Source organism: Sinocyclocheilus grahami, unplaced genomic scaffold (genome assembly GCF_001515645.1).
Source record: "Sinocyclocheilus grahami isolate Dianchi unplaced genomic scaffold, SAMN03320097.WGS_v1.1 scaffold424.1, whole genome shotgun sequence".
Taxonomy (NCBI): Eukaryota; Metazoa; Chordata; class Actinopteri; order Cypriniformes; family Cyprinidae; genus Sinocyclocheilus; species Sinocyclocheilus grahami.
Genome location: NW_015505603.1, coordinates 576,126 through 590,187, shown reverse-complemented (window position 1 = coordinate 590,187; position 14,062 = coordinate 576,126). Strand labels below are relative to the sequence as shown.

General features: G+C 39.4%; 1 protein-coding gene across 1 annotated transcript in view; it reads left to right on the top strand.

Annotated features, from left to right (window-relative positions):
• LOC107551463 (semaphorin-4B-like) overlaps nucleotides 1–14,062 on the top strand; it is a 77,024-nt gene that overhangs the window by 30,148 nt on the left and 32,814 nt on the right. The window contains exon 2 of the mRNA XM_016233075.1: nucleotides 6,500–6,805. Within this exon, the coding sequence (XP_016088561.1) occupies nucleotides 6,691–6,805 (115 nt within the window). The 5' untranslated portion in view covers nucleotides 6,500–6,690. The remainder of the gene's footprint in view (nucleotides 1–6,499; nucleotides 6,806–14,062) is intronic.

Genomic DNA, 14,062 nt, shown 5'->3' with positions numbered 1-14,062 from the left:
TCTTCATTTTTCACAAAAACACGCGCGCACACACACACACACACACACACACACACACACACACACACACACACACAAACACCTGGAGCAGTGGGCAGCCATTTGCATTTTAAAAGTAACACGATAGTCTGAATATGAGTTATAGACTGATATATTTTGACTAGGATATTTTTAAATCATATTATTAATTTTTCTAATGTAATGTAAGAAGATTACATTTATTTTTAACATGAATTAATATTTATTTATGAATATTTATGAATATGTTTAGTTTTGTTAAGTCTTTTATTATATTTATGCTATTTTTATATATAAAATATAATATTTAGTGCATTTTAAAAGTACAACAATAGGTCTGAATATTAGTTATAGTATATTTTGTTTGGGTGCCAGAAAAAAAAAGTCAGAGAGCCTGTCTGTACACATTCATATTCTTAGAAATCAGGTCATTAACATAATCTAATAATGATAACAAGTGAGATGTTTTATATGATCATCCTGTTAATTTTGCACTTGCGGGGGAAAATGTAAAACACACTGAATGCAGCCACCCATTGAAATGGCAAAAGTCCACCTGTTGCATTCTGTTCACTGAGATTCTGGCTTCTCCATCTGAGGAGCTGTTTTATATATCCTTTTCTGAGAATAGCATTTCTTTGTAATACATTCCAATGAGGCTGATTTCTTGGAAGGCCACGGCAGTTCTTCCATATACTGCATGTTATTAAGAAAAGCTTTGTTTCTTTCTAAATAAGCATTGGGGATGCCATCAGTGCTGTGACAGTAGCAGCATTACAACTCAATATTGAAGTTACTCAAAGTGCACTTTGGCATTCAAGTTCATCTGGTCCACACATTCTTTCTGTCCAGCATGAATCAGTAAGTAGTATTTGCCTAAAAGCCTAAAAGCCTGAGTGGAAAACTCTGGGCCTTTATTCACAACTGTAAGAATGCTGACCTGGAGTCAGTTATCGTGTTACTTTAACCAGTAGGATAATTAAATATGCACTGAAATTAAGAGCATACCAGAAACAGCTTTTCATTTAAATATAATTTTACCTGACAAAGAGATGATGGCATTAGCAGGTCTTTTCGCAGATGCTTCGGTGCCGTTCTACATTTCACAGACCCCACATCTGTTATGGAAATTTCAAAGCAGGAGCGAGAGGACAAAATGAATCTCCGCTAGAAATATTTGCACATCTGACTCTGTCCCCGTTAGAGGTATTTTACTTTAGAGAGACAGCGGTAATGATATTCCTAGGCCATTTCATGGTCATATTTTACATTTATCCACATTTATCTAGTTAGGTCACCCATTTAACTAAACTAAAATCAAAATGTAATGTTTTTTTCATCTGAGAAGTCTTGCCTAAAAAATTTGCTTGATCATTTATGGAAGCTCCTATTTTTAACATGTTCAGACTTGATTTGAGCCTGATTTTTCACCCCCCATTTTGCTTTGGCTATTTAAGCATTCAAGTTCATCTGGTCCACACATTCTTTCTGTCCAGCATGAATCAGTAAGTAGTATTTGCCTAAAAGCCTAAAAGCCTGAGTGGAAAACTCTGGGCCTTTATTCACAACTGTAAGAATGCTGACCTGGAGTCAGTTATCGTGTTACTTTAACCAGTAGGATAATTAAATATGCACTGAAATTAAGAGCATACCAGAAACAGCTTTTCATTTAAATATAATTTTACCTGACAAAGAGATGATGGCATTAGCAGGTCTTTTCGCAGATGCTTCGGTGCCGTTCTACATTTCACAGACCCCACATCTGTTATGGAAATTTCAAAGCAGGAGCGAGAGGACAAAATGAATCTCCGCTAGAAATATTTGCACATCTGACTCTGTCCCCGTTAGAGGTATTTTACTTTAGAGAGACAGCGGTAATGATATTCCTAGGCCATTTCATGGTCATATTTTACATTTATCCACATTTATCTAGTTAGGTCACCCATTTAACTAAACTAAAATCAAAATGTAATGTTTTTTTCATCTGAGAAGTCTTGCCTAAAAAATTTGCTTGATCATTTATGGAAGCTCCTATTTTTAACATGTTCAGACTTGATTTGAGCCTGATTTTTCACCCCCCATTTTGCTTTGGCTATTTAATAAGATTTTAATTAGGCTATTAAAGATCTTTGAAGGAACATATGGAGTAATTAAGGCTGGCCGGATCACCCAGGGAGGACTGGGCCATTAATTACTCTAAGCTGGGTCTTGGGATCAGCTCGGAGACGAGACGACAGCAGAAAACGCCACAATCTCAGATCCCACACTTCATAATTCACTCTTTCCATGCAAGTTAAATACAGTAGATACTTATGTTGAACTTTACTCTTATGACATGGTGCTTATGAACAGGTGTCGGCTTTACTTCCTGTACTTCTGAAGGGTTTGGATACCTGCGCCGCTGAGTCAGGTTTCGGAATCACATTGTTTGTGTTCTCTGATTCATAGATGTCCAGATGATCTCAAAGTTTGCAGAACTTCTGCAATGGACCATTTCAACAGGCACTTTGAGAGCAATGAGTCATAGATCTGTCACACATGTGCTAGTTATTCTTTAAAGTCCCCTTGAGTCCCCTTGAGTCCTCATCTCACACATCAGCTTCTGCACTCACACATCCACAGTCACACTTCTTACACACAAAACTGCTGATTTGGTGAATTGTAGAAGAAATAAGCATTGTCTATTTCATCAATACACACATTTAACAGTGTAATTTTAGTTATATTCATATATATAATACATATACATATATATATATATATATATATATATATATATATATAATATTGTTTTTTTTATTTTATATTTTCAGTTTTTATTCAAAGTTTAAGTTTTAGTCATGTTTACTAGTATATTTTTTATATTTCTTTTTAATTTATATTTATTTCAGTTTTTGTTTTAGTAATTTTTGTAATTGAGCTTATTTCAGATTTTTTTAATTTTTCTAAAATGTATCTATTATTAAATCTTTTTTATTTATTTAAGCTTTTTTGTTCAATTAGTTAAAAACTTTTTTAATAGTTTTAGTTAACAATAACAACTCTACGAGTCTAAGGGTGTTGTGCTTTTAGGCGATTTTTTTAATTTTGTAATTTTTTCGTCCCGGAAGTGGAAGATACTATTGCACACTTATCTAAAACATTAGTCCTCTGGATAATTTTATCTCATCTGAAAAAAACCAGATAATCTGGACAGCTGTTTCTGTAGTAATCTATTTCTATTTTTATGAAAGACAGGAAGTGACATTTGACGCCATTGTCACATATGGCTCACAAACTGGAAAAACACAGAATTATTGACTGTGCATTGACTGAATAGAGATTATTTATGTAATATTTATGTATTATTTATTCTCTCTCTTTTTTTCCCCTTTCCCTCAGGAGTTAACTATTATTTGCACACTAGTTTTATATTGTCTGGTGGAAAAATTATTTCGAGGACACTTTGTCCCCAGATCCTTCCAAGAAATACCCTCCAAATGTCTCTGAATTATATTTGTTTTCATATTACAAATCATATTAAAGTCATGCTGTATCAGTCATTTTTCCTGGCTAACAGCGATCGAGAAAAGAAAAAAAAAAGATTTTAAAAATCGTAAAATCTACTGAACAAACATATCAGTTCAGTCCAAACTAGACAAGGTTTACCATTAGTTTTAACTGAATGATTAACGTTTAAACATCATGCTTGTTCATTGGGGTCATTGCTTTTAAGATTTGGGAACTGAAGTCAGTATTGGATCATTCATCACAATAAACACCTTTGAGGACTTGTAGTGAGATGATTTATGGCTCCTGCATTAATCCAACAGTAGAAAGAAAGGAAAATGTGTATTATATCTCTTTGAGAGAGACCTTCAGTGTCCTACTTAAGCTCCTCACGTGCCTCAGCAGCATTTATCCTCTTCCTGTCAAAACTTGAAATTAATGAGATCACATCGCCATTGGTCAACTGGGATGTCACTCCAGCGTTCCCAGCGCTAGGAAGGCTAATGGTGCTTTGTAAGCGAGCCTCCCGCACCAATATGGCTGAAGCCACAGCCTTGACCAGTGCAGGACACATTCCAACCCCAGCATATGGACAGTAGCAGGAGGAGTTTGACCTTGTAAACTTATCTCTTGCCTGAGCTGAGATTGTGTGCATATTTCATAGCTGTCGGTGGTGAAACAGTGTAGCAAATTCCAAATACAGCAAACAATGAAGTTTGTGAACTTTTCTAATGGGAATTTAGTTTTTTGTGGTGTTTGCTGATGTATTATCACCAGAATGTCCTTTCAAGGTTCCATATTTTCTGTAAGTGAAGATATACAGTAGTTCAGGTTAAACTTGCTGTGTCCTTTTGTGCTACTTTGTTTGATATGTGCCATATGTTGTTCACATATACTGCTTAAACTGTGACATAAATCTGTCATTATTAGACATAAACATCATGTAGTAAACTGTTTTGTGACTTTAGGCCTTGTCTGATGTTGATAAACGACAACCATCAATGATTCAACAGTTTTTCAGAAGATACTTTTTGGAAATCTAAACGACAGTCCCTTGTAATCAGTTTATCTCCACGTGCTGTGCCAATACAGTTTTGAGATGCTGTTTAAACAAGCAGCAGTTTTCCCATTTGGGACCTGAATCTTCCCAGTGGGAGTCCAAGGTCTGTCGTGCTCCAGATCGAAAAGTTGCCTTGCGTCTTCTTTTGAATAAGGGATGACTGTAAGCTAGTGCCGTGCTCTCATGTTGTCTATATTAGAGAAAAGCATCCTTGCTGTTTTGGCACTAGTACAGTAAATTGGCCTGCAGTATCACTCTTAGAACTTGATGCCAAATTAAAGTGTTGGCTCAATTTTAAAGCTTTTTGAGGTAAAGCACAAATAGATATGAAGATCTGCAAAAGCATTATGGCCATCCAAAGGCCCCTATATACTCAAACTTTGAGGTTACACCTAATTAAAACTTAGTAATTACACCTTTTTAAATTTTACATACTTGTGGCATGTATGTTTTAGACATATGTTATATTCAGGTATCTAGCGAAAGATAGACCCTCTAACCCTGATTTTACCTCACCCTATTTGTTGGCAGTTCATAAAAATAAAATATACACATTTGACCTTGGTATTAAATCTTAAACCTAAATGGGAATTGCAATTGGATTAGCTTTGTGGTTGTGCTTAAAATGCTCGTCTATACAGCCAGAGTAATGGAAACCACTTAAGTGTTAGCCAGCTGACATATTGGACTGATGACAGGGTTGGGTTCAGTGCTGTAGATCACATATCAAGTGCAAAGCTATTCAACTTATTTACAGTTCATTTAATTTGCCTGGCAGTCAAACTCCACGTATGACTTTACCATGCTTATCTAAATGGAAGCAAATGAGATCATCTTAGCAGGAGGCTGGAAATTATACATTTTATGGCATTACATGAATATCCGTTCTCAGAACAGTGCTTTATGGAATGGAACAGGTGAATGATGATCAGTGTGGGTGATTATGGTAAAGTGGGGTCATCTGTTCTTTGAACATGTAAACAGAGAATGAAGCACCTTCCATTGTCTCATAAGTGATACCACCACTTCCAGGAAGTACTAATTTTTTTGCCTTATCATCATTGCATCCTACTGAGAAAACCGGCTTACGTCAGTACAATATGTTCATTTTGGTTCAGGCTGGTTTTTGTTGTTCACCAACAAATGCAAGTGCACAAGAATGGTCTTCCTTGTGATATTCATTGATCAAGGAATGGCTAGTTACTACTATCCAAAACGCAATATTCTGGAGACCAGCAGTGGAGGTCTTTTAGAAAGGGCACTTTTCTGCAAACTTAGCCCCAAACATGCTCACCTTAGCAATTAGCGCGGATTAAACACAGGCATAGAGCCCTGCTGAGCAGTGAGTAAATATTGTGTAAATCTCTGTCCCTTAAGGCTACATATTCTTATTCATGCAGCAATTCTTGGCACAATCTAAATCTTTGCTGATGATTTTCAGCGATATAACACCACACATAGAGTTGACCGTACAGGTAGGAGACGGCTGGTTTGCACTCCCACATCTCCTGGTGCTATCAAGCATGACCTAATGCAGCTCGTTCATACTGTATTGTGGGTTTAACGTACCGTGAAGAGGATGTTTGCTTCATTTAGAAATAGATAAATGCTTGTGAAATGAACTGTATACACATGGTCTTAATTAAGTCTAAGCTTTTTGTTAGTTTTAAAGGAGTTTGGGGCGCTTTTCGCCTCTCAGCGTCCTAGCTAATCCAGCTTTGGCTATCTTAAACTAGCTAAGACCAGAAAACCAGCTCAGGCTGGCTTAAGCAGGGTCAGTCCTAACTAAGCAGGTATATCAATCTACTTATGCAAAACAAACGTAATATTCTGAGTACTAAGTATAAACTGTTTTAATCAAATGGTTCCCACCAGTAATAGCATGTTTTATCTCATCTTAATGTGACTACTCTTGTGTCTTGTTTGTTACAGATTGCTGAAAAACCTGTGTGGAAAGTTACACAAGCATATGGAGACAAAGGTGACCACCAGCTGTCACATCAGTACACGGCTCTCCTCTTCAGGAGTTTGAGGAGAAGTAGAAACACAAACGAGCAAGGGAAAAGATCTTCATGAGCGCCAGGAAATCCAGAGAGAAAACACACTGAGACACAAGCAGCAAAATGTGGACACAAAACATGACACGTGTCTCTTTCCTATTTCTCCTCCATGTCCTCCTGGTTGGATGGGGTCAAGCAGCAGAAGACGACGTCACCCCTCGCCTCAGTTTCTCTTACAGTAAGTGCACAGACACACGCAAGCACAACTCATTCTGCCCATTTACTGAAAGTGTGTAAAAGAGCCGACTGGTACGAGACTATAAATAAAGGCTGGTGTGGAGTCGGCTTAAGAGCTCTGAGGGAGCTACGGGCTAAAGACCCTCTCATCTCCCACAGACAGTAACACTTGCTGAAGTGTTGATAAACAGAAAGCAGATATCAAGGTCTGATGCTGGCCTCTGGCGTGTTTGCATGGAGGTGGATTATCGCGTTTACAAAACCAATGTGCCTCTGCAAACATAATGTGCAACATACACATGCATGTCCACATCAGTCATCGAAGAAAACCATAGCATTAAAACTGAGTGGTCTCATTGTTCTTCAACAGCATAATACATCCCCTCTTGCTCATAATAATGATCCCTTACCTGCTTCTCTAACATAACATATGTCATGTTAAAGACAAACCACTTCCTTTCCAGTGAATCGCAGGCGCTTTTGGGTGCGTCCATTCATTTTTTTGCAGGCTTAGTGTGTTGGGAAAAGAAGAGGTACAATGAGTCTGTAAACACAGTGCACTATGGCTTTATTAACTTACTATGGTACTATTGTTTGTGTCAGATGATGGTTTTCATCACTAAGGTACAAGTCCTTTGTGATGGAGAATGTTGACGCCTTTTAAGACAAAAGCATGGTTTTTGTTAAAACAGTGGCGTGCGACACATAATTGTTTCCAATTTAATACATACAATCGCATGTTGCGTAGTTTGAAGTGTAAATGAGACTATTTATTTGTTGTTTCCAAGTCCACAAATCCTTCTTGTGCAGAGACATAAGTCATGGGCTTGCTGTGTTTGTCCTATGTGTCTTCATCATGTTGGACAAAGAGTTTAAGTCAACCTATATTCACATCCACCTGCCCATCCTTTCCACATTTATTTCTCATCTTCATTTAAACTGGCTCAGGATGTGATTATACTAAACCTACTAAACCTGCCTGAACACGTCGACTGCCTCTTTTGAGGGTCTACCTGCATGGAGGTCTTTTTCCCCTGCCAATATACAAAGGAACATTATATAAATCTCTTCTCTTCTCTTCTCTTCTCTTCTCTTGTCTTGTCTTGTCTTGTCTTGTCTTGTCTTGTCTTCTCTTCTCGACTCTTCTCATCTTGACTGTTCTCATTTTGTCTTGTCTCCTCATCTTGATTCATCTCTTCTCTTCTTGTTTTGTGTTGTCTTCCCTTCTTTCTCATTTTGTTTTGCTTTTTCTTCCCTTTTTGTTTTATCTTGTTGTCTTGTCTTGTCTTCTTGTTTTCTCTTCTCTTCTCTTCTTTTCTAGTTTTGTCTGATCTTCTCATTTTTTTGTCTTATCATCTTGACTGTTCTTGTGTCTTCTCTTCTCATTTTCTGTTGTCTTCTCATCTTGACTCGCCCTTTCTCTTCCCTTCTCTTTTTGTCACATTTTATCTCTCGTTGTCTCGTCTCTTTAATTGTCTTCTGTTCTTGTCTCATCTCTTCTCTTTACTTCTCATTTTGTCTTGTCTCATTTCATCTCTTCTTTTTCTTATGGTATCGTCTTGTCTCTTTAATGATCTTCTCGTCTCATCTCCTTTCTTTGCCTCTCTTTATGTCTCTTCTCGCTTAATCTGTTCACTTTTCTTCTGGTCTTGTTTTGTCTCATCTTGTGTCTCCTTTGTACTCTCATCTTGTCTTGTCTCTTCTGTATACTTTTTGTCTTGTCTCTTTTTAATGTCTCTTCTTGTCTCATTTGTCTTCCCTCAGTTCTTTCTACTGGCTAACATTTTCTTATAGCACTTTGTTTCTCCTGTCCTTTGCTGTTTGTTCTTGTGTTGTCCCCAGGATCATGCTGTATTGTAAGAAAGAATGCAACTGTTCTTTTCACTGGTGTTTCTCATCTGCCTGTCTAATACCACAAGGAATCCTGCTAATTCTCTCTGTTTGAGTGTGTTCCTGTGTGTCTGTATCACACTGTCACTCACCTTAACGGCAAATGTCATGCAGGAAAACCTGAATGAGCAGTAAGTGTCCAGGGCTGAATTCACTGAACATAAACATAAGCTTGCATCTTATTTACTAACCATGGTCAAATTTAACCAGTCGCTAAATTAAATGTGTACATTTGCACACAAAAAAAATTAATTTGCGTTTAGCAGATATTAATGAACATTGCCTGATTTGCACAGCTATCAGAGACTGCCATTTATTCTTAGCTAATCAGTAATATACAGTATATTATAATAAACAAATGATTCTGTACAGTTTAAATGGCTTAAATTACTGCTGATGAACTGTTCAGTGTGTGCAGAACTAGTTGAGTTAAATTCAGGAAACTGTTGCAGTTACACTGACTCCAATCCACTGTGAAAAGCCTCTGAAGTCTCTAAACCTGTATTGTAATGTAAAACACACTCCAATCTGCAGACCGGCACACATTTGACCAAAGGGCTGTCACTCCATTCTTGGACAAACATTCTTCTCCCTTTTCTTGTTTCCACCTTCCCTCCATTCTAATAAAAAGCTAATCTAGCGTGGATAATGAATGGGGATGTGTGTATGTGTTTGTGTGTTACGGTGTGAACGCTGGCCTGCTTCTTATTATGTGCCTATCAAGAAGGATCAGGGTTTGTAGGAGGAGAAACTACATCTGCTCAGCCTCTCTTCTTTTGTTCCTCTCTTTGATACACACTATGCTGCAGTGCTTAAAGTGCATTATAAAGCTATTTAAAAGGACACTTATAAGCAGTTTACACTATTGCTCTGTGCTTATCCAGTCATTTTCTCCTGCGAAATGCATTTACAGGAGATACAGAAGGAATCTCTTGGTTGTTGACTGGTCCACCACTGCTATTTATGAGAGAAGATTACAAACAGCAATCCATTGTGTTTATCCTTGGTTTATATACCTGTCATACTTCTTGATTTATTAACGTAGCCTATAATTGAAATTACTTATCCTCAGTATAATATATAGCATGCACATGTTATGGTGCTCAAGCTTTGTGCTGTGTTTGATTCTTTGTGGCTGGAGGTGATCAGGTATGTCTAAAGCAGCAGAGACCTGCACTACGTGTTACCCATGGAAGGCTTCCAAAACGTGCATCAAGTGGAAACAGTCCATTCAAATCCAGCCACATGCATCACGCAGCTTCTCTGGTGGCACATTGTAACATGAGTGGAAGGAATGTTTCTTGTTTACTTACTTAGAGGAGTTATTTTTTTAACCCTACAACAAAACCAACACATTTAAAACGTATTCACGCTGTGCCACATGACACTGATTTGAACATATCAAGGTTGTATTTTTAGCGCTGTCAAATTAACATGTCAGTTTGGTGTGGTCCAATAAAAAATAATGCAATAAAAGGAAATTAGTTTTACAATCATTTTAAAGTAGAAAAGCAAAGTTTGTCAAGGCAAGCTTGTTTGAAAGTTTTGAAAACAGTTAAAAACCTTGAAGTTTGAAAGTTTATTGGATGGAATTTAATATATAATTTGAAATGTAATGTAATTAATTTGGCCTGTTTTTATATTGATCAATGCTATACTAACCAGACTTTGGCAACTTCAGTCTGAGTATGACATGGAGGAAATTTAAAGACTGCTCTGTGAGCTGCAAAATAGACGCCACTCATTTTCATTGCACTTCCACTGTGATTGAATTGATCTTGGCACCACTAGAGTATATTAGAGCCACATTATGAAATGCTGCTAAGTTTTACCGATAAATCAAACCTGTCAGACCCGTCAGGCAAAAACAAGCACACAGGCTCCTACACCCACAGAAATAAATGCTTGTGTTTCCTTGATCATTGTAACCGCATTGTGCATTTATTTATTTGTTTATTGGCACCTCCTTCACGTTACCATGGTGTCCCAAAAGCCATCCCTAAAACAGGACCATCCTGTACAGTTTGATATATAATTATATCATACAGGTAGTAACTTTTGCAAGTTACAGGTCTGTGTAAAAGTGTTATTGTTTCATAGGGAAGTTTAATCAGCCTTGATTTCCAAGTAAATGTTACCACACAACTCATGAAAACCCTAATTACACATTTATTTGCAGCTTTTGAAACCTTTCTGCCTTAATTGTGAATTCATTAGATACACGTTTTGATCAAAACTTTCAAAACATTTATCCTCTTTTGTTTAGTTTTAGAGGCCCCCCTCTTTTTGAATCGGGAGCATTTCTGTTTGACCTACCCAGAATTCCAGCGGTCACCATGGTGTCGATGCAAGCTGCCACTTCTGTACTTCCCATGCTAACAAGAGAGACATCATGCCAGCTCACTAGACAAACACTAAACCCCTCTCCTGAACATCTCAACAGATTACACTTGATGTCTTAATGTTTTCTGTTGCCTCCTCTCTTGTACTTTCTGTGACTTCAAACTGCTCTCTTATTATATAATCTGTTTTTCAATATTTCATGCTGAGTTTTCTAAGTCTGGAGCAGGGAGACCCGGCTGCACATGCAGGTGGAAGAGAAGTGTAAACTGAGTGTTGCGTCATTCCTTTCTCCTCCTCTGGAGAAGCTCAAAAGTCATTTCTCATCAACGTGAGAAAACAGAGCAGTGTGAGAAAGAGCCGTACATTTCCCTTTTGGGAAAGCGGTTTGTCCTTAAAGGGGAAAAACACTAAGAGCACACTGTAAAAAAACCTAGAGTTTCCCAGGAGCACTTTACTGACCACTTCCTTTGGAAGGAAGGGATCATTAGAAACAACTAAACCAATCATTCTAATGTGTTGATTTGGTGCTAAAGAGACTTTCCTAAACTTACCTAATTCGAACTTATCTAATGTTAAAAACACTTTTGCTGCTTAACAGTTTTTTTGGAAACGTCGGATTCCCCCTCAGGGAAAAACCCCTTGGTTCTGAGCCACCACTGCAAGGGTCTCATGTACAGCAGGCCAAAAGGTATCACGTTGGATGGTGCTGCCATCCGGCCCAACAGCCTTTGAAACTGTCTGACAGTGAGTGACTGGCCTTCTCTTACTCTCGTGACTGTCGTGAGGATTGACTCGATTTGAGCAGGAGACAGACGTTCCTGCATCGAGGTTGAGTCCCACACCATGCCTAAATAAGTGGTTCTCTGTAGTGGAGAAAGAACACTCTTCTTGGCGTTTAGTCTTAACCCCAGCTCTCTCACATGGGCGAGGACGACATCTCGATGCCGAGCCGCCATCTGCTGCGATTGAGCTAGTATTAACCAATCGTCGATGTCCTGGAGTCGCAGAGGAGCCAGAGCAGCATCCACACACTTCGTCTCTGAGATCTATCGTAACAAACCAGTCCTCGGACTGGATCTGAGATACTATCTGCTTGATAGTGAGCATCTTGAACCGAAGCCGTTTGATAGCGCAGTTCAGAAGACGGAGATCTAAGATCGGACGCAACCCCCCATCCTGCTTCGGAACGATGAAGTAATGGCTGTAGAACCCGGACGCTCTCTCGAGAGGCGGAACACGTTCTATGGCCCCCTTCCTCAAGAGAGTATCTACTTCTTGTTCCATTACCAGAGCCTGCTCGGGGCCCACTAGTGTGGGGATGACCCCGTTGAAACGAGGCGGACGAGAACCGAACTGGATTTTGTAACCTTTCTCTACTATCTGCAGGACCCATTTTGAGATATTTGGTCAAAGTTTCCACGCTACCAGAAAATCTACTAAGGGAACTAGCCTCTCGAGGCTGGCCTCTAGTATTATTAGAGGAGCCAGTTCAGTACCCTGAACCGGATGACCGACAGGGAACGACCGACCTGACTACTGTAGCACCCTCACTTTAGCCGAGGTCCTCTTAGACAAAATAACGGTCCGCAGATCGGTTTTCGGTCTAGAAGACCCTGACTGAGAGTGTCACCCCGACCCACAATCTTTCTGTGGAGGGGTGCGGGTTGCAATGCTCTGTTTTTTTTGTTATTGAGACTTGCGATATGAAGAGCTTGACAGCTTGGGGGGGGGAGAAACCGCAGCGCGGGCTTCCGAACACTGAGAGAGAGCCGCGGAGATGAGGACCGAGAAAAGGACGAGCCCATCTCGGATCCCTCCGCTAAATCCACCTGCGATCCCCACGACAACAGTCTACGCCGTGCCTCGGCAACAGCGGGACCGCTGCCAGCGGGATCGCGAGCCTGGCTGCTCTCATCAAACACAGCCAGGCGAGAGCAGAGCATACGCAGCGAGAGTAACTCGCAGTGATGACAATCAGCTCCTCGAAAGCGGACCGTGCATGCTCCGCTCCTAAACAAACAGCACACAGATCGTGTGTATCCTCCGCTGCCAGATAGTGTGGGCAGGGAGGCACACAACGTCTGTAATGCTGTTTGCTCACCATAGATATTAGTTTAGACTTGGATATATTCTTTTGAATGCTTGTGGACTGCCAGACAACAGTAAATAGACTGACACATACACAGAGCGCTACTGAAGAGCAGAAGCTAACTTGCGCTCTGCCGGATGCGCTTTTATACTTCCTGGCGCTCATGTCACCCCGCTCGTGACGTCGCGCTGTTCCGTTGGACTGATTTTACACGTGCTTCAGATGCACACTTCTCATATCACTATGTAGGGCTGTGCAATTAATCACATGCTATTGTGAAGCGCATCTCGTCAGTAAAGCCAGTTCCATGATTGGTAGTATATCGCCATCACCTGCTTTCAGATGGAGCGGCATTTAATATACAGAACCATAGTTCACTGACAAGCTAGGCAATATCGCGTTCATAATCGAATGCGATTTATCTGCGATTATTAATGCGATATTGCCTAATTGTCAGTGAACTACGGCTGTGTGTATAAAATGCCACTCCATCTGAAAGTAGGTGATGGAGATTTACTACTAATCACGGAACCGGCTTTACTGATGAGATGCGCATGACAATCGCATGCGATTAATTGCACAGCCCTTTCACTATGTTTAGAATGGCTAGTTGACACAGTTAACCAGCATTCAAAGAAGATAGACAAAGCTTTTACTGGTGTGTTACAAGCACCTAGGTACACTAACATTAGTTAACTGTCCAAATGTTAAAGTATGAAACAAGGTATTAAGCGTCCCCGCTGGTGTAAATTCATTCTGTTTGGAGTCTAACAAATCCCAGTAAAAAGAGAAGAAAAAGAGTGATGTAGGATTGTCCCTCTAGGGATCTGTAGGCTGTTAGATGATATTGAGATATTTCTGTTTCGGATGCACTTAGCAAACCCCAGCAGTTCAACATGCCTTTTTATTTGCTCTGTATATTGACCTTCGTGTTTT